The sequence below is a fragment of the Prionailurus viverrinus genome, chromosome E3 (genome assembly GCF_022837055.1).
Source record: "Prionailurus viverrinus isolate Anna chromosome E3, UM_Priviv_1.0, whole genome shotgun sequence".
NCBI lineage: Eukaryota > Metazoa > Chordata > Mammalia > Carnivora > Felidae > Prionailurus > Prionailurus viverrinus.
In genome coordinates, this window is record NC_062576.1 from 38953930 (window position 1) to 38975532 (window position 21603).

Sequence of the window (21603 nt, forward strand, 5' to 3'; positions counted from 1 at the left end):
TCTTCCTCAACACTTAAGAACCTTTGCGACGTGCCACGCACGCAAGCGACCACGCGAGCCTCGAGAGCCACCCTCAGCAGCACCCCGCCTCGCGGCGTCCGGAAACTATCGCAGCTGCGCGCCCGGGCCGCGGAGGCCGACGGGAAGAGAGCGTCCCGGGCCTTTCCGCGCCTGCGCAGACGCAGTCCTCCGCCGGGGGCGCCGTTTGGCGCATGCGTAGGCGCGAGATTCTCCGTTGAGAAGGTGCCTCGGCGGCGCCGGAGGTAGGAGGAGTCGGGCTCTAGGGCCGGGAGTCTGCAGTTGGGAGAGAAGGTCCGGCCACCTTGGGCCCTTGCCGTTCTCGGTGGGAGAGAAGAGTCTTTCTCGCCCGCGGTGTAGAGGCAGGAGCCGCACTTGGTTGGAGGGCCTGGGGCAGCCTGAAGGGAGGACGGGTGGGCTGATCGGATACCCCGGGGTCGCGGCCCGGGCGTCAGTCCGACGATCGGAATTCGCCGTCTGGCTTAACAGCAGCCCGAGCCCTTGACAGCCCTTCCCCAGGCTGGGTCCCCCGCCCGCTTGCCTGGTGTCACCGGGTCGGGGGCAGCGGGAGGGTCCGCCCCGCACTGCCCATTCATTCCGGCAGCGGCGGGTACAAAGCGGAGTAGACCCAGGTCCCGACCCTCTGGAAACTTGCCGCTTCCTTCAGCAAGTACTGAGTGAGCACGTATAGGAGGTGGGCCGTCTTAGGGCTAGTATCCAAGGCAATGTGGAGACTCAGCGGGGTGTGGAGGGTGGGATTTGCTCTAGCTCCCCGCGTCCGACAGGCTCAGTTCAGGGGCTTCTCCCTGCAGCCTTCTCTCCCACCACGTTCTCTTCGCTCCCATGATACCAAACTCTTTGCACTTAATTCAGCAAATAATTGTCGAATACGAAATAAAATAGATGAGGCTGTGCCCTCTTGAAATTTGAGCTGAGTAGGGGACAGATACTGAGTAAATGAATGAAAATGTAGGAGTTGATGCCCTGGAACCACGCTGCTTGGATTTGATCCCAGCCCTGCCACTTCAAAGGCTGTGTGAACTTAAGCCAGTTCCTTATTCTTGTGCCTGACTCTTGCTGTAAAGGGATGACAATACAGTCTACCCAACAGGATTGTTGTAAGGATGACACGAGCTAGACTGGTAAAGCAGTTAGACCTGTGCCTGGCATACAGTAAGCATTCAATAAATGTTACCTGTTACAAACGATGGTAGCTTGTGATAAATGCGATTGTGAAAACGGTGTGTGGTGACAGAAAATGATGGCAGTGGAGAGGGTCCACTTGGATAAAGGATGAGGGGAAGCTTCTTTAAAGAGGTGACACAGAAGATGAGAATGGGCCAGCCATGCAAAGGAGGTTACAGGTGTCCATGTCTGCTCACCTCCAGAAAAATAGGTGATTAACTGGATGACTCGGACAGTGGAGGTTGCAAAATGGTATTTGAAATAAACTTTGTTACTGGGTCATTCGGTTTTGACTTCTGAATCCCACTAAACTGTGCCAGTGTAAATAATCACACCCATAAGGCTCAGCCTTTGCAGTGGTCGCCGTTCGAGTTAAGTTTGGGGAGCTCTTGCTTGGGTGAGAGAGGGTGGGAAAAAAAGTGGCCGCCTTTTGATTTGGAAACATTGCTCATGTCAGTGATGACTGAGCCTCCTGTACTCTTGTCTTTTGTCTCTTCCTGAGTGTTGAAGCTCATATTTTCATTCCTCTTGTCCCTCCCCTGCACATTAAGTTGTCTGTTGATAGGGCCTGAGGGATAGTTTTTCTGCATTTGACGATCATCTTGTTTCTGCGGTAACTGCCCTTCATGGGATTCATTCATTCCCCAGATTTCAGTAAAAACAACACTCTTTCAAGATGCTCACGGTCTTTCTTTGATGGGTTTCTAGATCCCTCCCCCTGTGTTGTGCTGTGATATCCTGTAAGACCATGAGTTTGTGTTCACCAGGCTGTACTTGAGTATTTGACACAGGTACTGTTACTCTGAGGACTTTGTCCATACCCTCCATCCTCTTGTACCTTCCTGGAAGGAAGGGCATAAAATGCAATGTCTGTCTAATTACATTTAGATGCTTTTGGTTTTCCACAGATGTGACATTGAATGAACCAATGTTCTTTATCACTGTGGAGATCTTGGAGAATTGCCTGAGCATGAAGTTCCTATGTATCCTACCTTGGAGGCATCTGTTGGACAGCAAAAGCTCTCAGATGTGAACTTTAAATGTGCTGCTTAACGCAGACTCTGTGTGAAGAAAGGCATTTAAATTCTTATGCGGGGGAAAGCACGACTTTTTGCTGAATTGTGCAAACTCTCCAGCTGTCCTAGTGAGAAGTAGAGAGCAGCCGTGATGGAGCTACAAGTCTGAAGGAGGCCCTGCTAGGCTTGTTCTTGGGTCCCCAGATAGACCTCAAATCTCTGAAGAATACTTGAGAGCCTTAAAGTTGGTCAGATGATGGATGAGTCAGACGACGATTTTAAGGAGCTCTGCGCCACCTTTCTCCAAAGGGTGAAAAAGAATGGCACCAAGGAAGTGTCGGGGGAAAGGAAGACACAAAAGGCCTCAAACAGCACTGAGACAAGTAAACCGAAAAGGACCAAACCAACTGCTACCAAGAGCAAAACCCTTCAAGGCCCCAGGGAGAAGAAAACTCGGTCTGGCAGCCAGGGCCCGAGGACTAAAAGGCAAGGGGCACCCAAGTGGCAGGAGAGCAAACCAGCTCCCCCTGAGAATGGAGGGGGAGGTGTGCCTGCCTCTGCTGTGCTCCAGGAGAATGTGCAGAACACCCAGACAGGTAACTGGGCCAGAGCCACGGGCAGTACGTTTCCAGAGAGGAAACCAGAGATGACTGTACTGTTTTACACCAGGAGTCAGAAAACTTCCTGCAAAGGGCCGGATAGTAAATTACTCTGGCTCTGCAGCCACGGTCTCTGTTGCAACTTCTCAACTCCCTAGGCAGTGTGTAAGCAAATGAATGGGCTGTGTTCCAACAAAACGTCATTAACGAAAACAGGCAGCCAGCCTGAGGACCATAGTTTGCTGACTCCTGTTTTAAACAGTGGTCAAATATAACCCCTTCGTGAACTTTCTACATGATTATATTTGTGGCCCTCTGGTCTTTCCGAGTTTCCTATTAATCTTTACATTATGTAGTTGACACAAGTGACATGAACATGAAAATAATGCTGCTTCTCATTTTCTTGAATTTATTCCAGAGTGGGTAAGTTGCAATGGGGCCGGCCAGTTCGTTTAGGCTGCTCAGAAGGCAGTAGGAAGCTGCCAGATGGGGTTTAAACCCCAAGAGAATCTTCAGGTCCTTCCTTTCTCCTCCAGCACCTTTGTTCTTTTCTTTTCCTTTGTCTGTTTGAAGCAGGTTTCTTACCCTGCTGCCCTTGGTGTACTGAACCATATTGTGTATGTAGCATGCCTTCTTCAAGTAGAGCTGAGAACCAGCCTTGCATAAGATATTTGGGCTCCTGGGTTCTGTTTCTAAATATTTCTCACCTTTACTTCCTGATCTTGAGTGATATTTTTTACCTAGTGTGGTCAGCATGATCTCTCAATGGAGTGGTGGTAAACACTTAGCTGGCAGAGACCGTTGTAAGGCATCAGTGATGTTACCGAAACGTCGTTGGTCCCTCATGCACCCTTTGGGAGTCTAGCGAAAGCCACGCATGACTCCCCCAGAAAACCGCACCCCCGTGCACACCTGTGAAACTGGCATAAAACTGCAGGGCTTCATGGATCCCCACCAAAGGCCATCTGTGGACGCCAGGTTACCGAACTTATGACCTAGGAAGATCAAAATGTTTGTCTTTAATATTTCTTTAATAACAGCTTTAGAGAAAGAATTCACATTCTATAAAATGCACACTCTTCAAGCGTACAGTCCAGTGGTTTTAGCGTACTCACAGAGCTGTGTAGTCATTACAACTCCGCAGTTTTTGAACATTTCCATCAGTCCAGAAATAAACCCTGTGCTCATTAGCAGTCACTCCCTGTTCCCCCTCCCATCAAAGATATTTATGACAGGTCTATTTATATTCCCCCCAACGGGGAGGACACCAATAATCGCTCCTATTCACACTTGAGGGTTAAACTCAACCAGTTGGTAGAGGGCCCCTTGAGACTTGGGTCTAACCTGGATCTGGTGGAAGGCTTTGTTTCTCCAGCTAGAACACATGCCTGTGAATGTTTTCCTCCTTGCCAGAGGACGCTCGGGACAGCGACTCCCAGCCCCCTCCTTCCCATCTGACTGCAATGGGGCCCAGTCCCTCCAAACCCCGGACGGCCGAGCTCGTCCTGCAGCGAATGCAGCAGTTCAAGAGAGCAGATCCTGAGCGCCTGCAGCATGCTTCCGAACGGTGCTCCCTGGAGTCTGCAGTTGAAGAAAACCTCCCGAAGGGCCCTCGAGAGGAGATGACGGCAGGGGACGGTATGATGGGAGTTTTACATCTTCCCCTCAAGGATAAGTTTTAACTCGGGGGGGGGGGAGGCGGTGAGGAGGAGAAGGGCAGGGCTGGAAGGAGCTGGCATTCCAGGAGTTTCTGGTGGGGGCGGGCTCTCTGCCCAGGATTGTACCTTGGCCATTCATTGTTGCTAGCCAGAGAATGAAGGGTCCCTTGGGTCATTTCTCACCTACCTTCTTTGACAAGATACCTCTCCCTCTTTTTATTTATTTTTATTTGTTATTTTTTAGAGAAAGAGAGTGTGAGTGGGGAGAGGGTCAGAGAGAGAGGGAGAGAGAATCTTAAACAGGCTATATGCTCAGCACAGAGCTTGATGCTGGGCTCGATCCCATGACCCTGGGATCATAACTTGACCCAAAATCAAGAGTCAGATGCTCAACTGACTAAGCCACCCAGATGTCCCTATTTTGGCTTTTTATTACAAAATTTTTCCCACGCACAAAAGTAAATATATATTACAATGAGCCTCCATATCCTCAACCTCTATTTAACAATGAACATTTTGCCATCTATTTGTATGTCTCTTAAGTGTACATGTTTCTTCTATACCATTAGAAAGGAAGTTCCAGACATCATGATGTTTCACCCCTCGATCTCCTACGTGATCAAAGTGTTGCTGCCACACCTAATTTCATAATTCTGCCTGGTGTCCGCTTCATATTAAAATGTCCCCACTTGTCCCAGGGACAGTTTTATAGCTGGTTTCTTTTTTTTCTGAATAAGGATCCGTCAGAACTAGATGTCCACAAACTGCATCTGCGACAGTTTAGTAGTGTCTTTAAGTCTAGACTCTAGAATAGCCCCCTTGTGTTTTTCACGATTTTTTCATTAGTCCAGGACAACGGTGTTTTAAAATTCCCCACTTTTCTAGATTTATTTGCTCACGGTGTCATTTAACCACTTCCTGTAAGCCCTGTGTTGCATCACACGTGAGTAGACTAGAGGTCTGAGTGGCTCAGGGTTAAAATAGCTTGGCAACAACGTTACAGGTGGTGTGCCCCAGGAGGCAGTCCCATTCTTTATCCGGGGAAACAACAGGAGCCCTCCTCCCTGGTGAAAAGACACACGAGGGAAAAAAAATAGGAAGAGACTGCATAGATGGTCCTACAGCTAATAAATATGGAGTCTCTTGGTACTGATGTGCAGATTTCCCCTTGGGAGCACTAAGGATTCTCAGGCTACCTCTGAGGTCCACGCAGGCAGCAATGTGGCAGCTGCTGCGTCATCAGTCCCCACAGCACCAACAGGGTGCACAGGAGTTGCTCAGCTAGAACACGAGCTCGGCACCCGCCCTCCGTGGGACTCGGTGTTTCCATCGATCTTCACAGCAAAGCCAGTCATGCGCAGTATTCAGGAGACAGAAACCATTTCTTTGTTTAAAAAAAAAAAAATAGGGCACCAAAATGAAGGGTGATGTGTTTCTGGCTTTAGTGGAAAGAGCGATAGACTGTAGGAATATTCAAGGACTGAGGATTTGTGAAGTTCTCCGAGCACCTCCCTGTGAGTGCCAACGGTCTGCTCCAACAAATTCAGATGTGACAGAGGGCTGTGGCCCAGCCACCGAGGGCGCCATCTCCAGACCAGAACCAGTCAGTCCGTCCTTTGGTCTGATGCTGAGAAGGAGACTCACCTTTGAAGACAGAAAGGCATTTATTTCACTTTGACCTGTTTTTTTCTAGGATGGGAAACAAAAGGTCCTAGCAGTAGGAAAGGCTGCACTTTGAAGAGAAAACCTAGATTTATTGGAATAGGAGCCTTGCAAGCCTGGAACGCCCGAGGCGGACTTTCGCAGAAATGGGGAAAACGGAAGGCGCGTTCTCCAGGACGCTGCTGCTCAGACGGTGGCCCTGACCCGTCAGAAATGCGGAATCTCAGGCCTCCCCTAGACCTGTGGGATGCAGACCTGCGCTTTAACAGGCTTCCCAGGGTTCTTCTGCACACTTGGGGGAGTTCCTGTTCCAGGGGCCCTGCTTACATCCACACTCACCGGACAGGGCGGGGCCGGGTCTGCTTTCTCCACACTCCACCCACTGCGGGTGCTCCGTGAGGCCTGGCAGGCGGTGCAGGGGTATGCAGGTGAGCTCGTCCTCACGGGTCTTCGTGCCTCTTCACAGGTGTGCCCTGGCTCCCTGCCACAGAGAGTGACGCGGCGGTGGCCTTGGCCCTGCAGCAGGAGTTTGGGCAGGAACAAGCATCGTTACCTGATGAGAACCTGGAGGAGACAGGGTTGTTCTTCTGCCAGATCTGTCAAAAGAACCTCTCAGCCATGAACGTGACACGGAGGGAGCAGCATGTGAACCGGTAGGAATGGCCTGTCGCCTCTCTGTGGTCACCTCTCCCATGGGTGTGACAGGTCCAGCGGAATCTGTGGTGGGAATCCAGAGACACCTGACCGTGACCATAGCACCTCAGTGTTGGCATCAACCTGTCCTTGCTGGTTTTTTACATAGCTTTATCGAGATGCCTTTCCCGTATTACACAGTTGATCCTTTTAAACCGAACTGTTCAGTGGCTTTTATTTATTATGTCCAGAGTTGTGCAACCGTTAACCATAGTCAATTTTAGAGGATTTTTACTCCTCCAAAAAGAAACCCTGTACCCATTAGCACTCACTCTCCCTCCCCACCCCCACCAACGCCCACCCCAAGCCCCTGGCAGCCGCTCATGCACTTTCTGTCTCTGTGGATTTGTCTGTTCCGGACGTAAGTGGAATCACACAAGATGGGGCCTTTTGTGTCTGGCTTCCTTCACTCAACATATTGTTTTTGTGGTTCGTTCAGGTTGTAGCACGGATCAGAATTCTGTTCCTTTTTATGGTTGAAGAATGCCCCATTGTATGCATAGACCATGTCTCATTTATCCATTCTTCCGCTGGCGGGTGAATGTGTTTCTACCTTTTGAATATTGCGAATAGAGCTGCTGTGAGCGTGTGTTTCCTGTATTAGCTGGCATGTTTGCTTTCAGTCCTTTGGGGTGTATACTTAGGAGCGGGATTGCCTCCGTGTAACCTGTCCTTGCCTTCTTCAGCCGGCTTTGCTAACAGATCCCTAAATGTAGGGGTTTGGAGGCTGAGCGAAGGCCGTGTGGGGGAGCTGGCTGTGGCCCGCAGCATGTCCGTGCTGACGTGGACGCAGGTTTGCTACAATCCACGTTATCAGGGAGAGCGTTCTGTGTTCACCGTCTTCCTCCAGGTGCTTGGATGAGGCTGAAAAGGCACTGGCACCCACCACACCGCGGATCCCCGAATGCCCGATTTGTGGGAGGCCGTTTCTCACCCTGAAGAGCAGAATCAGTCACCTGAAACAGTGTGCGGTGAACATGGACGTGGGCCCCCAGCTCCTGCTCCAGGCCGTGCGGCTGCAGACGGTTCCGCCGGAGGGGGCCTGTGGCACACTGGCATCAAGGTGAGTCATATGAAAAGGAGGAACACCACAGAAATGCTTTTTTTCTTTTTAAAGCCTTTTGTAGTGTTAGAGAACAACGGAACCCTAGACCCCTCCCTAGATTCTGGAAACGAAACATTTGAGAAGGAAATCAGGCACAGTGCCCACTAGCATGGAGAGGAGACAGATTCTGTATCCTCGAAGGCTTTGAGATGGTCCACACGGGTGTGTCTATGCAAAGGACTGGCTGGACTGGTTTCCTGGAGGGCCTTTCTGAGCTTTTTCCATTCTCGGCATCCTGTGGTTGGTGCCCTCCCGGGCAGTGAGGAATTCGGTAGCCCGCTGTCCCGTGTCTGTGTCCCGTGTGCTGTGGCACAGCTTCCACCTCCACACGGTCCGATTCTCACACCATTAACGTTAAAGGACTCAGCATCGTTCAAAGAGTTGTCAAGACAGAAGCACAGGCCTTTTTGTTAATGTGCATGAATTAAATGCCTAAGTGTCACAATAAGAGGCCTGCACGTAGCTAGAAACAAGTCCTTGGTGTGCAAACCACAGGTACGCGGGCAGCTCAGCTCCCCTGCACCTTGCCCCTGCCACGGTGGACGCCGGCATTACAGGGAACAGTCTAGTGCCGGCCCTGGACTTTTGCAGGTTTGGGACTTCTTTCCTTTGACAGCTGTCAAGAGCAAAGGGAAGGCCAAGGGCGTGGCTCTGTCTGTCCTGGCCGGTGTCTTGCACACAGGTTATGGGCATCTGAGCTGGGCCAGTGGTGGGACTGGGGTGGGCAAAAGTCGGTTCTTAGCTGGTGAGCCTGTCTGTATTGTAGCACATCAACAGCAGCATCTCAGAATTGGAAGCTTTAAGGACATAGCATAGATATTATCTAAGCCATTGTTGTCTTTCAGTAGGACTGGATGACAACTACTTACTCAGATGAAATATATCTGCTTTTTAAATACTTCCAAGAAGAGACACAAGATGTGTGTGGGTCCTTCTAGAAGGTTGTTAAAGTAGAAAACGACAGCCGATGGACACCCTCACTGAGGCTTTGAGACTCACCTGCCCTAAGGCCAAGCCTGGTGTGTGTGGAACTCTGGGTAGTGGATACTGGGATGGCCCCTTTCTCTCTGGGGGGCTGTGGTTATCATGTGGGGTTCCCAGGAAGTTGAACCAAATTAGGGCGTGTGTAGATCTTCCGAAGTGATATCTGAGATTCTTGAGCCATCCCTGGCCCAGGGGAGAGCATGAGCTTCTCTGGAAAGACCAGAGGTACCTTCCAGAGCAGCCCCACAGCGGGGTTTGCGCTCCCGGTCTCTCTCTCACCGTTGCCCTCCTATTTCTCACTCGGCCTGTTGGGATTCACCAGGCAGTCTGCGTTCTCCAGCCAGAAAGTCCTTTAAGTAAATCTCCTCCAAGCTGGCTGACCGTGTTGGTGGTCTAAGCTGGGAGTCCTTTCCTTCAGACCTTGGACAGAGGCTCCGCCCACGGGCCCCTGCAGGAGGGGAAGGGATCCTTTCGTGGCCAGTGTGGCCAAGGGACTGCCTGAGGGGCATCTGAGGTATGGTTGGGCAGAAGTTGGTGGAATCCAGGAAGCTGACCCAGAGCCGTCGAATGTGGGCTCCATTGGCAGGTCTGGCCACACGGAGCATGTGCAGGTACCATTTACAGCTTTGTACGTCTGCCAAGAACTCAGCTGCGTAGCATCACATGGAAGGTCCCAGAGCCTCTGCTCTCCGGGCCGCAGCGAACATGGCCCAGAATCACTTGAGCTTACACAAGGCAACAGGATGAGTACAGCGAATGCCCAGAGCAATTGACGCCTCTGTCTGATGAGTTCACATTTATCCCTCTTCTTTCCTGACCAGAGAGTAGAAGGGGTCCAGGCCTCTCTGGTCCAGTGGGGACCGCCTCAGAAGAGGAAGCGCTCACACTTCCGGCCTCACTAACCTGTTTGGCTGTCTTTTAAGCTTCAGCCATCACGCTGGAGGTCTGAAGCGGAGGGGAGCCACCAACCAGAAGGAGCTGCAGAGGAAGCGGAGGGTCACCAAGCCTGAGGCGCCGTCCGAGGACTTGCTGGTGGCCATGGCCTTGTCCCGGTCTGAGATGGAGCAGGAGGCTGTGCCAGCGGTGCTCAGACTGGGAAATGCCTTTTCTGAGAGGATAAGACTGGGAGCAGGTAGGCGCACCCCTACGGGGGGAGGCTCTCCGCGCTGCTGGCCGAAGGTGACTGCGGCTGGGCCTCGTGACCCTTTGCTTCTGTGTACCTCCAGAAAAGAAGAACCGCAAGAGGAAGGCGCCTATTTCCCCTCCCCCGTTGTTAGTCCAGGACCCGGAGACCACGGGGAGGCTGATGGCGGATCGGGTGGCCCAGCTCTTTGCCGAGGAGGTGGAGCTGTCCAGCACGCCGCCACTTCCCACGAGCAGGATTCTAAAGGAAGAGCTGGGAAAGGCCGGTCGGTGTCTGCGGCCACCTGGAGGGAAGCAGAACTTTCTGTGGGAAGGCAGCGCCCTGACTGGAGCCTGGGCCCTGGAAGCCTTCTACACGGCAAGCTTGGTCCCTCCCATGGTGCCCCAGCGGCCCGCAAAGGTGCGCCCTCCCCTCTGGGCATACGGGGGGCTCTGGGGAGAGGCCAGCAGCTCCAGGAATGCAGCACTGGTCATCAACAGAAAGTCTGAAAAGGAAGGAAGGGTAGGAAGTCAAGGGGTGTTGACTGTAGCATGTTTCTGTGTGTAGGAACTGATGGCTCTCTTGGGAAGAACTGGCCAGTTTCCCACATGTATCCTGTCCCTGGAGAGTGTAACTGAAATGCAGTCCAGGACCCCACCCCCCGGAAGGGCTGGTATAACCCACGTATGGTGGGGCCCAGGAACCAGCCTGATGCAGGTGTGCCTAGAGTCACTAAGCTTGAGGCCATTTAGATGACGTTAGGAGGACAGGGCCTTCAGGAACCTTCCGCAGACATAGATGCAGCAGGCATGGCCTTCACTGTGACAGAGAAGTCCGTTGATAGATGGTGAGGGAGAAAAGCTTCACAGGGTTGCTCTGGGCTGTGGCTGGCACTCTCAGGGATCCTCTGCATGGCGGCTTCTGCAGTAGCCATTTGGTCACTCGGCTTTCTGACTTCTTTCAGGCTCTTACACAGGAGCCCATGCTCCTCCCAGGGCTGCCTGGCCAGCCAGAGCTGGGAGTGCAGACGCCACCTGCTGTCCCCAGTGCCCACCCTGCAGGCCATGGCCCCAGGAGCCCAGGCCCCTCCGCCAGCCAGAGGGAGCACCAGGCCCTGCAGGACCTTGTGGACCTGGCGGGAGAGGGGATGAATGCCAGCCCATGGCCCTGCAGTGGGGGACCAGCCAGCCCAGGAGGGGTTGCAGGTGAGACACCGGATGGGACACCTGGGCCAGACCCGCCCTCCCCACCCCCCCCCCCGCCCTCCCCACCTCCCCCCCCCGCCCTGGCCATGGCTGCAGCGTCACTGGCTAGTCCTTGTGACGTGGTGATAGCCACTCAGACCTGGGGGTCTCTGGCTTGTCCCCAGAAGATGGGGAGAATGCGGTCTCTGTCAGTGCTTTCCTTTTTTCTCAGATGAATGTCGTGTTGGTGAGTCTGTCACAATTACCTTAAACTTTAACCCAGAACACAGCCCTTTTCCCAGAGCAAGAGACCTGCAGGCTACTTGTGTCTATTTCACCACCCTGTACCTCTGGGTGAGGGGGTAAAACCTATCAGTAGGTGGTTCACTTCAGTGAAGAAGCCCTCAGGTGACAAATACCTCCAGGGTGCCTCTGGGGTCAGCCGGCTGGCAGGTGATGCCTGGAGATTGACGTTGCCAGACGTGATGTTCTTTTAACCTGTGAATTCTCTCAGGGATGGATTTGTCACCCACTGGCCTTCCACTGACTGGGTTTATCCCGCCATCCCAGGAAGAGCAGCTGGAGAGGGGCGGCCAAACTTCGGTAAGGACCGGGCTTCTCCCTGCGGGCCGGGCAGCCTGGCCCTGCTCCCGACCCTGTGGTCCTGGCCACTGAGTCAGCTCACTGTCTCCAGACCCTTCCACAAGTGCACTGGACCCTCACTGGCCTTTGAGCTAAGCCAGGCAAGAGACCACAGGAGTCTCCTGTCCCCTCTAGGGTTCTGCCATGAGGCTTCTGTCCCTATCGCCACTGCACTCTAGGGTACCACAGTAGCCAAGCCCCGGGAGCCTGCTCTGTCCTGAGAGCCCACAGGGATCACCGCTGCTCTGTGAGGGGCTTCGTTCATTTGTTCAGCATCTACTGTGCCCCTCTGACATCAGGTCCCAGGCTGGCCTCCAGATAATGGTTCACGTTCCCTGTTGGTGACGCTGGGTTGGAAGTTGGGTTTTCCTTAGAGAGGATGTCATCCTGTTAGTATATCGGTATCAGCCAAACCCTTCACACCACGGTCTACCTGATGACCGTGGCACGGGGTCGGAGAAGGGACTCGGAGCTCCCGTCCGCCCGGTACCTGAATGGTGAGGGCTCAGGATCCTTGCCTGTCACATCGGGCCGCACACGGTGTTTATGAAGCACTTAGCCCAACGTGCACCCTGCTCACCCTGCTCGGCCACGGCTAATGCCTCATCTGCAGCTCTCTTGCCGCCGTCAGGCCTCCGCTTGCTTGTCCCCCGCATTGTGGGCCAGGGGATTCCGGGTAATGGAGAACTTGAGCAAGAAGCTAGCGTGCTGTCCCATATTGTTGAGAGCCTCAGGGTAATAACAGGTGGAACCCGGCATGTGAGCCTTGTGGACAGGAGCTCAAGGCACCCCTAAAGTTGGGGAACTTGCTGTTAGCCCGGTCTGCTCCCCCTCCTTCCAGCTCACCCTCAGTTTGCTGCTGGCTGACTTCAGAGCCATGGTCAATAACCCACAGCTGAGCGACATCCAGCTTCAGACAGACAGCGGGGAGGTGCTTTACGCCCACAAGTTCGTGCTTTATGCCCGCTGCCCCCTTCTCATGCAGTATGTGAGTATGTCCCCTCTCCCCCCTTCTCCCTTCCCCCCCTTCCTCTCCTGCCCCTCCCCTCCTTCCTTTCTCTCCTTCTCCACTCCTCCCCCTCCCCTCTTCCCACCCCCCCTCCGCCTCCCCCCCCGCCCCCTCCTCCCTCCTCTCCCCCACCCCTCCCATTCTGGGTGCTCTCTTATGCTCCCTTCCACTCTGTCCAGGCTCTCCCTCTGTCTTCCCACCCCCTTCACTCCCCTCCGCACCCCCCCTCCCTGCCCACGCTCTCACCCGTCTCTCCGTCCTCTCACTTATACCTCACGGAGAAGACCTTTTTGAGGTTAGGAAGCAGTATGAGGAAACGAACTGAGGATTGGGAAACATCAGATTTCTTGATTCACTGAATAAAAATCCACTTTTCCCCAGAATTTTTTCCTTTTCCTCTGTGTCTGTAATTATAAAGTCATCCTCGACCTCTTGAAGGTTGAGCTGCTGACAAACGTTTCTGCACTGACCCGCACCGACACGCATTTAACTTGAACGTTGTGTCGCAGGATCCAGGAAGCTACTGTCGGCCTCTCCCAGAAGGTTCTAGTGCCTCTGATGTGTCTGTCGAGAGGGAAACGACCGGGTGCTTAAACACCCGTCATGGTCTGCTTTTATCAACGGCGAAGTCCTATGGCCTGACCGCAGAGCCTGCGGGGCAGACTGGCGCGACACTGGCTGACGCTGGCGCCGGGGAAAGGCTGTGTGGAGGAGGGGCCCCCTCTGTGTGGCCCCCGAGTCAGGCTCGTGAGGTCGGTAAACCTCCTGTATTCTCCTTCGTTTTCAGGTGAACAGCGAAGGCTTCTTCGCCGTGGAGGACGGTGACGTGAAGAGCCAGCGCGCGCTGCTGGGTGGCGTGAGCGCCGAGGCTGCCCGTGCGCTCCTGCACTATCTCTACACCGCGGACCCCGGCGTGCCTCCCCGGCTGGTGCCCGGCCTGAGCGCTCTGGCCCGCAGGTCCGATCGTTCTTCCCGTTTACCTCACAGCGTCTGACGCTCACTGCCACGGAGTAGCAGGTTGACGGCTCGCAGGAGGGCCAGGGCTGCGCCCTCTCTGTGTTAACCCCAGGTCTATGCTCAGTGGTGACCTCACCTGGGATGTACTGACTGGAAGTCTGGCCAGAGCGGGCGCTCGCGAGAGAGCCCAGTGCTGGTGGAGGACGGCCTCTGCCAAGTCGCGTGGCTTGGCGCTCCCTGGGTGTGATGGGGGTGGTCCTCAGCTGCCCCAAAGCCCTGCCACTCCTTGGCCGTTCCACCACGAAAGCCTAGCGGTGGCCGTCCTTTCCCAGGTCCCAGAAAACAGAAGCAGCTAGGATGCGTAGTTTAACTCCCGCGGGCTCGCACCTAGTCCACGCAGCATCCGGGAGGGGCAGCGTGCAGCTCCACAAAACGAGGGGAACCGTGTCCATCCGAGGCCGTGTCAGCCCTCGGGTGCGTCCTTGGGAGAGGACCAGCCTGCCCCTGGGGTTCTGAGTGTGCCAGTCACACCACAGAGTGTTCAGGGACACGGCAGGTGGTGCCCCCATCGCCCCGGCTGACCTGTGACGGGTTCGCTGTCTTTGGTTTGAATCGGTCCAGAGCTCCGGGTGCCTCTCAGGGCAGCTCCAGCCGGGCCGCACCACCAGCTGCTGTCCTCCAGCTCGGCCCGATGCACCTTCCTGTTTGCGCAGGGGAATCCAAGATACCTTCCTTAAAGTCCCTGAGTTCCTTCTAGAGCTGAGTGGTGTGTGTGGGGCGGGGGCTGCTGGGTGTGAGCATGGGCGCCGTCTGGAATAGAGCAGGGAAGAGGCCAGGACTGAGTCAACGGCTGTCCTCCCCATGACCCTCACCTGTGCCGGGGCACCGGCTGCTGCCTCTGTGGGGTAGTGATGCGTGGCGTTTCCTGTTGCAGGTTCGGCGTTAGCGAGCTTGTTCTTCTGTGCGAACAAGAGCCTGATGTGATGGGTTCAGAGGACAGGCCACGGAAGGAGAAGGAAGACGAGGACTGTGAAAGCCGGGCGGAGAACTTCCAAGAACTCTTGAGGTCCATGTGGATAAAGGAAGAGGAAGAAGCAGAGGCTTCATTGAAATCCGAGGGCTGTGAAGAAGACAGAGAAAAAGTGGATGAGGCAGAAATGGAAGAGATTTATGAATTTGCAGCCACTCAGCGCAAGCTGCTCCGGGGGGAGAGCACTCCAGAGGTCAAGGAAGAAACGGACCGGTTCGGGGAGGATGGTCCCTTGTCTGCACAAATCTCATTAAGTGTTCAGGTTCACGAACAGCCGGAAAATGCAGAAGAGATGGGACTGTGTGACCAGAGAAGAGATGAGGCCCCGGTCAAATGGAAGAGCGTGGGACCGTCCACGCCCGTGCGACTCAAGGGCCATGGTGCAGATGTAGAGACAGCAGGGTCCCCAGAGGAAGCACTGGGGCGTCCCGGCTCCTCTCGCCCTTCTCGGGGCGGCCGGACAGGGAGAAAGGAAGGTGCGTTTTGGTGCTCGGCTGCTGCTGCCACTGAACAGCCCTTTTCATCGACTCCCAGAAGATGCCCTGAACCGTCGCAGACAACAAGTGAGCTCCAGGAAGACAATGGCACGGCCACGAGAAAGGGGGCGGAGAGTCCTTGTACCCCTGCCCACCAGCAGGCACCCCCGTTGCGCCCGTGCCTGTCGAAGCTCCTTCAAGGCAGGAGTCCTGGCCGGCCACACCCTTGCCCTCGCCCTCATCACACCGGCCAGTCGCCCAGCGGAGCTTCTAGGGCAGCCTCCCAGGACTCACCATCCAAGCAGAGGAGGGGCAGGAGCCTCTGCAAGCTACTTAAAGATCCAGGCCTTCAGAAAGGCAAAGAACGTGGTTCCTTGTTGGAATGCAGAAATAAAGGGGCTCTGGTGTCCCCAGAAAAATCTCCATCCATTGACCTCACCCAATCAAAACCTGATCATTTGAGCTCCCGATCTCAGAATACTCCATCCAGCAAGAACAGAGAAGATGAAATTATCCTTTTACTGGACTCAGATGAAGAGCTGGAGCTGGAACAAACCAAAACAAAGTCAGTTCTTGATGGTCCCCTGGAAGAAAGGAAAGTGCTAGAAGTTAGCACCAAGTCTTCTGAGCTGTTTTCCGTCATCGACGTTGATGCAGATCAGGATTCTTTCCAAAGCCCACCACGAAGAGAGGCGGAACTGCTGTGTGGGGAGGAGAGGCCGCCAGGGAGCCAGGGCTCAGGGGAGGGCAGAGGGACCCCTCAGCTGTTCTGTGACCCCGAGAGCGGCCCTGAGGAGGACAGCACCACAGACGCCTCATGGCTGGTGCCCGCCACCCCCCTGGCTAGCAGAAGCCGTGACTCTTCATCCCAGACCCAAATAACAGGCCTCAGGTCCAGGGCTTTAGTGGATCACATGGCCCAGTTCAAACCCTGGGCCTCCCTAGAAAACAGGGATAGACCCGAAGCTGCAAATACGTGTTCGATGGCCAGGCCCCAGATGTCGCCACCGCACTTGGGCCCCATCATTGCAGGAAGCCCCGACAGCAGGGGCCCATGCAGTCCCCACCCCGGGCGCCTCCAGCACTTTGCTCCTCTGGCGGCCTGTCCCATCTCAGGGGGCCTCGCCGATTCCACGGGGCGGCTCCGGAAGCGCTCGCCCCTCGGGCCCAGCCTGCTGAATCAGGCCACCGCGAGTGAGGTGGTGGAGGTGGAGGACAGCGAAGACGAGCGGGAGGTGGCCAACAGCAGCCCCCTGCCGGACAACGACCCTCCGATCCCTCTTGACGACTGCCACTGGCACATGGAGCCCCTCTCTCCGATTCCGATCGACCGCTTGAATCTTGAGCTGACGGGGCCCCTGAGCACCAGTAGTCCCAGCGGTTACAGCCACTCCCCGGCCCTCTCGGGCACCACCCCCATCCGAGGAAGCCTTGCGGGCCAAAGAAAGGCTCCAGAGAAGTCCCCTCGGGCCGGCTCGCCTGGGAGCAGCAGGCAGAGCTTTCTGAACTCCACTCTGTGGGACCACTGGGATGAAAAAGAACAGACGTCTCCAGAGCTCCTTCCTGCGGCCCAGACGCCGAGTGCTGATGAAGCTCAGAAATCAGAAGGGTTAGAGACGCCAAGTGAGTAGCAGGGCGGGCTGGGGGGTGGGGGTAGTTGTCTCTTAACACTGTTTTACACTAAGGGGCTGGAGGGGACGGTGAAGACAGTGCAGGGCCGTCTGAGCCCTCCCTTCCGCCTTCCGGCTCAGGGACAGCGGGCTTGCTTCCAGAGTACCCCTTAGCCAGTTCATATCCTTGCCTGGGTCCTATGGCTCCCCTGGGCTCGAGTGAAAATTGCTGTCTTTGGACCCTGCTCGGGACTACTGAGCCAGCACTTCTGAAGGCCGACACGAACACCTCAGGTGCACCTCAGAATCGGCCAAGCATGGTTCCTCCCGAGGTGAGACAGAGCTGCCGTGCCGAGCCCGCAGCTCCACTCCTGTGAGCACGCTCAGTGGAAGTGCAGTCAGGACCGAAACAGATCCTCGTACCCAAGTGTTCACGGCAGCCAAAGTGGGGAAATAACCCAGGCGTCCCTTAGCTGATGTGCAGGGGTAAAGGCAATGCGGTCCCATCCACGCAGTGGGGTATTATCAGCCACAGAAAGGACAGAAGTACTGACCTGGTACGTCATGGATGAACCTTGAACACATGATGCTCGGTGAGAGACCGGAGTCACGGGAGACCACATGCTGTGTAATTCCATTTCCGTGACACGTCCAGAGGAGACACCTCTGTTAAGACAGGAGCAGACGAGCAGTTGCCGGGAGCGGGGGCGCAGAGAGAATGGGCAGCGTGCTGGGTACGGAATTGCCTTTTCGGGGTGACGAAGATGCTTTGGAGCTAGATAGAGGTGGGGGTGGCACCGCACTGGGAATGTCCAAAGTACCTCTGGATCGTTCACTTTAAAATTACACGTGAATTTGCATCTCGTTGAAAAAAACAAGAGGTGGGCAAGTGGGGGAGGTCCCTCCTCATCCACCAGCCCCCAGCCCCGTGGGGGGATGCCGTTTCCCAGCTCATTTCAGTCAGAGTCCCCCGTGCCAGCCCCTGAGGTGTTGCCGCCCACCCTGTCCCCTGCCGGGCGGATCCTGGGGGAGCCGCGAAGGGCAGGGTTGCACCAAGCACTGCCTGGTAGCATGGAAGCAGCCTGCGGACACAGTGTCTGTGTGTGACCCGGTGTTTCATTTCCTCCTAAAACCCGAGACCATCTGGGCCTTGTTGACCGGCACTCCCAGCATTGAATGGACTTGAGAATTGCCTGGAGAACGTCTTAACACATACACGGCCAGGCCTCCCACCCCACAGGTCTGGGGCTCGGCCAAGAATTTGCATCTCTAACCAGCCAGTTCCCAGGTGGTGCCGTGAGAACCACTGCAGGAGACATCAGACCGGGGGAGGGCCTCAGTCTGAATTTGAGGCGGGCTTCCACGAGGTGACAGGCTTTCTCAAATTATACAAAGACTTTTGTGCTTTTTTTCAGGAGACAGCCTGTTTTCATTGGAGTCTCAAAGGACTCCAAGCTCATAAAAAGGATAAGAACCAAATATATTCCTAAGTTGTCCCGTTTGTCTTTAAAATACTGACTTCTTTTCTAAAATAACAGCTTTACTGAGCTGTTATTTACACACCATAAAGTTTACCCTTTAAGATGTATAGTCCAGTGGTTTTTAGGACATTAACAATGTTCTGCAACTGTGAGGGGCTGGGTAAAACGGGAGGGAGAGTGGGAGGTGCAGGCCTTATTCCCAGGGCGAATGAGTAAGTCCTGGGAATAAAACAGCACAGGGAACAGTCAGTGGTCTAACAGCGCACGGTGATAGACAGTAGCTATGAAACAAAAACGAAACCATACCCCTCGGTGGTTTTAGTACATTAACAGTGTTCCGCAAGCATCACCACGAATCCCAGAACATTTTCATCATCCCGTCAGCAGCCACTCCCGCTGCCCCTTCACCCCAGCCCCTGGCAGCCATGAATCTGCCTTCCTCCCTGTTCCTGCAGCATCGGCATCGCACAAGGGCTGTGGCCCTCATCACGTGCCGTGCGATGCTTTCCGAGAAGACACAATTCTAGGCTCAAACGATGAAGGGCTGAACGTGCTGCTCTCATGCACAACGGTGGCTAGGCTTCCTTCGAAGGCAGGATTTCTCTTGGTGATCCTACTGAGCTCAAAAGAGGTAAATCCAGGTCCCTTGTGCTGATACGTGTTTCTTTTGTTCTACCTAGAAGGTGCTCATTGGAAGAACTTGCCCCCGAAAGAGCCCATAACCCCAATGCCAAGGTATTCCATCATGGAGACCCCGGTACTGAAGAAAGAACTGGATAGGTTGGTGTTGTTCTTGAAAACTTGCTCCTGAGTGGTCCACTCCCTCCTGTGAGCGTCCAGGCTTTAGTGAGGCCGGAGATGAAGGTCCTGCTGTGGGGCTCTGGTAGCAGGAGCCGCTGGGGGTGGGAGAGTGTGTGACGTCTGGCTCTCCGCACACTGTTCCCGGAGAAGCTAAGAGAGGAGACTCCGTCAGGTGATCCATCGGGTGACAGGTCTCCATGAGCCATGTGGATGGAAATGGGACACTTGCCTTAACAGTCTGAATAAGGAGATCTGATTTTTTAAAAGAACATCAAAACTATCACATCCCAATCAATGCTGCTCCTCACCTTGGGCACAGAAGGTGTTCTCACTACCACCATCGCTCAGAACCTGGGAATGGCCCTTCTGGAATATTCTTCAATGTAAGCTCAGTTGGCCTGCAGAGTAGACATCTCTGAATGCTCACAAAAGTCAGGCATTTAAGATTTCAGTTACACAAAGCCATTAATTTAATTTGTTGATAACTGTTTGCTCTTTGCTGAAGTTCACCTGTTTCCCCATTCAGGTTTGGCGTCCGCCCTCTACCCAAACGCCAGATGGTCCTGAAACTGAAGGAGATATTCCAGTACACTCACCAGACTCTGGAGTCAGACTCCGAGAATGAGAGCCAGTCCTCACGGGTGCTCCTGGAGGCGCCTCACAGCCAGACCCAAGCCAGCAAGACGTCCAAGGGCTCCTCCCATCAAGAGAATCCTCCTGGTGGAAGCCTCCCTCCAATGAGCAGGGAGGAGCCTCCAGGCCCTGATGGTGACGCCCAGCTCCCAGCCTCCCAGGAATCAGTGGCCTCCTCCGTGGACAGCAGTGACAGCTCCTTTAACTCACAAAGGTAACAGGACCAAAGGACAGGGCGAGTGGCTTCATAAGTCCTCCAGCCAGTGGGTCCGTGAGTTGGCGGAAGCAAGGCCTAATGCCGATGTTGAGAAAGCCCAGCTGCCTTCTGCATTTGAACTGTAGGAAACCCAGCTGGGGTTACGGGCAGTCCCCTGTGAGCCTCCTGAGCAGACCTCTGGGGCTCCCGTATGCTTGCCCTCAGGGTACTCTCGTGAGGGGGCGGGGCTGGCCTTCCCGGTAGCACCTGTTGCTGCCGGCAGTAGATTCTGGCAGAGGGTAGGATCCTGCCCCCGCCGCAGCAAGAATGGCAGGATTGCAGCGGCCTGGAGCTTCCTGCCACCCTGGGAGGTCATCCGTGCCACCTGTTGGGCTCTGCAGGGGACACAGAAACGCTCTTTCCCTCAAAGAGACTCCTGGTCTCGGGGTGCTGGAGAGGAGGGTCACAAAATGTTTTTTGTCTGGTTCTTTGCAGTTCTTCCTGTGAGTTTGGAGTGGCCTTTGAGTCTGCAGGGGATGAAGAGGGTCAAGAGGAGATAAGTGCATCACAGACGGCCGCCCAGACGGCAGCCACGGAGGAGGCAGTGAGGCGCTACATCCGCTCCCGGCCGGCCCTCTACCGCAAGGTCCTGCTCTATCAGCCCTTTGAGTTGGCCGAGCTGCAGGCCGAGCTGAAGCAGCATGGCATCCGCATGGCCCTGGGGAAGCTGCTGGATTTCCTGGATGCCCACTGTATCACCTTCACCACCTCCGCGGCCCGGAAGGAGAAGCTCCAGAGGAAGAGGCGGCAGCCCGTGGGCAAGAAGAAGCGGGGCAGGGCCGCGGGCCAGTCCGCCCCTCCCCACCCGCGGCCGTCCGCAGCCTGTGAGCGTCTGCAGCCCCCCTCGGCGAGCCAGGCCTCCACGGGCGTTTCGGGGCCTGGGGATCACATCAACCCCCCGTGAAAGTGCCGATGGCACCGAGTTGGTCGGCTTTCCCCAACTCCATTTCCACGGTCCTCAGGGCCCCAGCCCCTTCCTCTTGTCAGTGCCCATGGTTTGTCTCCCTTTGTCTCCCTGTGACCCCGCCGTGGGTGGCCACCAGCTAGCCAGGACGAGGTCTTTCGGGTACAGGGTGTCCTCGTCCTGAGGTGGACATCCAGGGCCAGCTTGCCCTTGCCCTGCCTTCCTTCTTGACACTTGGCCATAACCCCAGCCTCCACCAGCAGACCAGGTGCCCACAAGCCTGTCACTGCCACATGTTAGGTGCTCTGCTGGCCCACCCATCCCACCTAGATACCTGTCATAGTCACCAGCAGTCTCCAAACTGGGCAGTGCGGGCGGGCCCGGCTTTGCCGGGTATGCGGGGGAAGCTATCTCCAGCCTCAGGAGCGGTGTGGAGTACGGGCGAGGCCAGAGAAGAGGAAAGGTCTGGGTCTCTACATCCATGTGAATGCCTTGTCTGTTTTAAATACGGTGCAGTCCATTTTATATGATGTGCAATAAAAACAAAAACGCTGTATAAAAAGTTCCCAGATACTAC

The 21603-nt window shown here is 55.0% G+C and overlaps 2 protein-coding genes across 6 annotated transcripts in view; one reads left to right on the top strand and one right to left on the bottom strand.

Annotated features, from left to right (window-relative positions):
• Nucleotides 1–3755, bottom strand: part of DNASE1 (deoxyribonuclease 1) — a 57832-nt gene extending 54077 nt beyond the window's left edge. The window contains exon 1 of the mRNA XM_047837637.1: nucleotides 3731–3755. The gene's annotated coding sequence lies outside the window, so the exon portion shown is untranslated. The remainder of the gene's footprint in view (nucleotides 1–3730) is intronic.
• SLX4 (SLX4 structure-specific endonuclease subunit) lies at nucleotides 193–21582 on the top strand. Of its 5 annotated transcripts, none has more exons than XM_047837622.1 (15): nucleotides 193–263; nucleotides 2112–2815; nucleotides 4232–4456; nucleotides 6605–6791; nucleotides 7682–7894; nucleotides 9844–10052; nucleotides 10147–10463; nucleotides 11008–11248; nucleotides 11742–11830; nucleotides 12711–12857; nucleotides 13666–13835; nucleotides 14770–16964; nucleotides 19113–19212; nucleotides 19760–20080; nucleotides 20558–21582. In XM_047837622.1, the coding sequence occupies exons 2-15, from the start codon at nucleotides 2473–2475 to the stop codon at nucleotides 21024–21026; spliced, it is 5226 nt and encodes a 1741-aa protein (XP_047693578.1). In that variant the 5' UTR covers nucleotides 193–263; nucleotides 2112–2472; the 3' UTR covers nucleotides 21027–21582. The 5 variants fall into 5 exon arrangements, with proteins under 5 accessions (XP_047693578.1, XP_047693582.1, XP_047693579.1 ...); XM_047837626.1 differs by lacking the exon at nucleotides 193–263 and adding an exon at nucleotides 290–312; XM_047837623.1 differs by lacking the exon at nucleotides 193–263 and adding an exon at nucleotides 409–712.
• The last annotated feature ends 21 nt before the right edge of the window (nucleotides 21583–21603 follow it).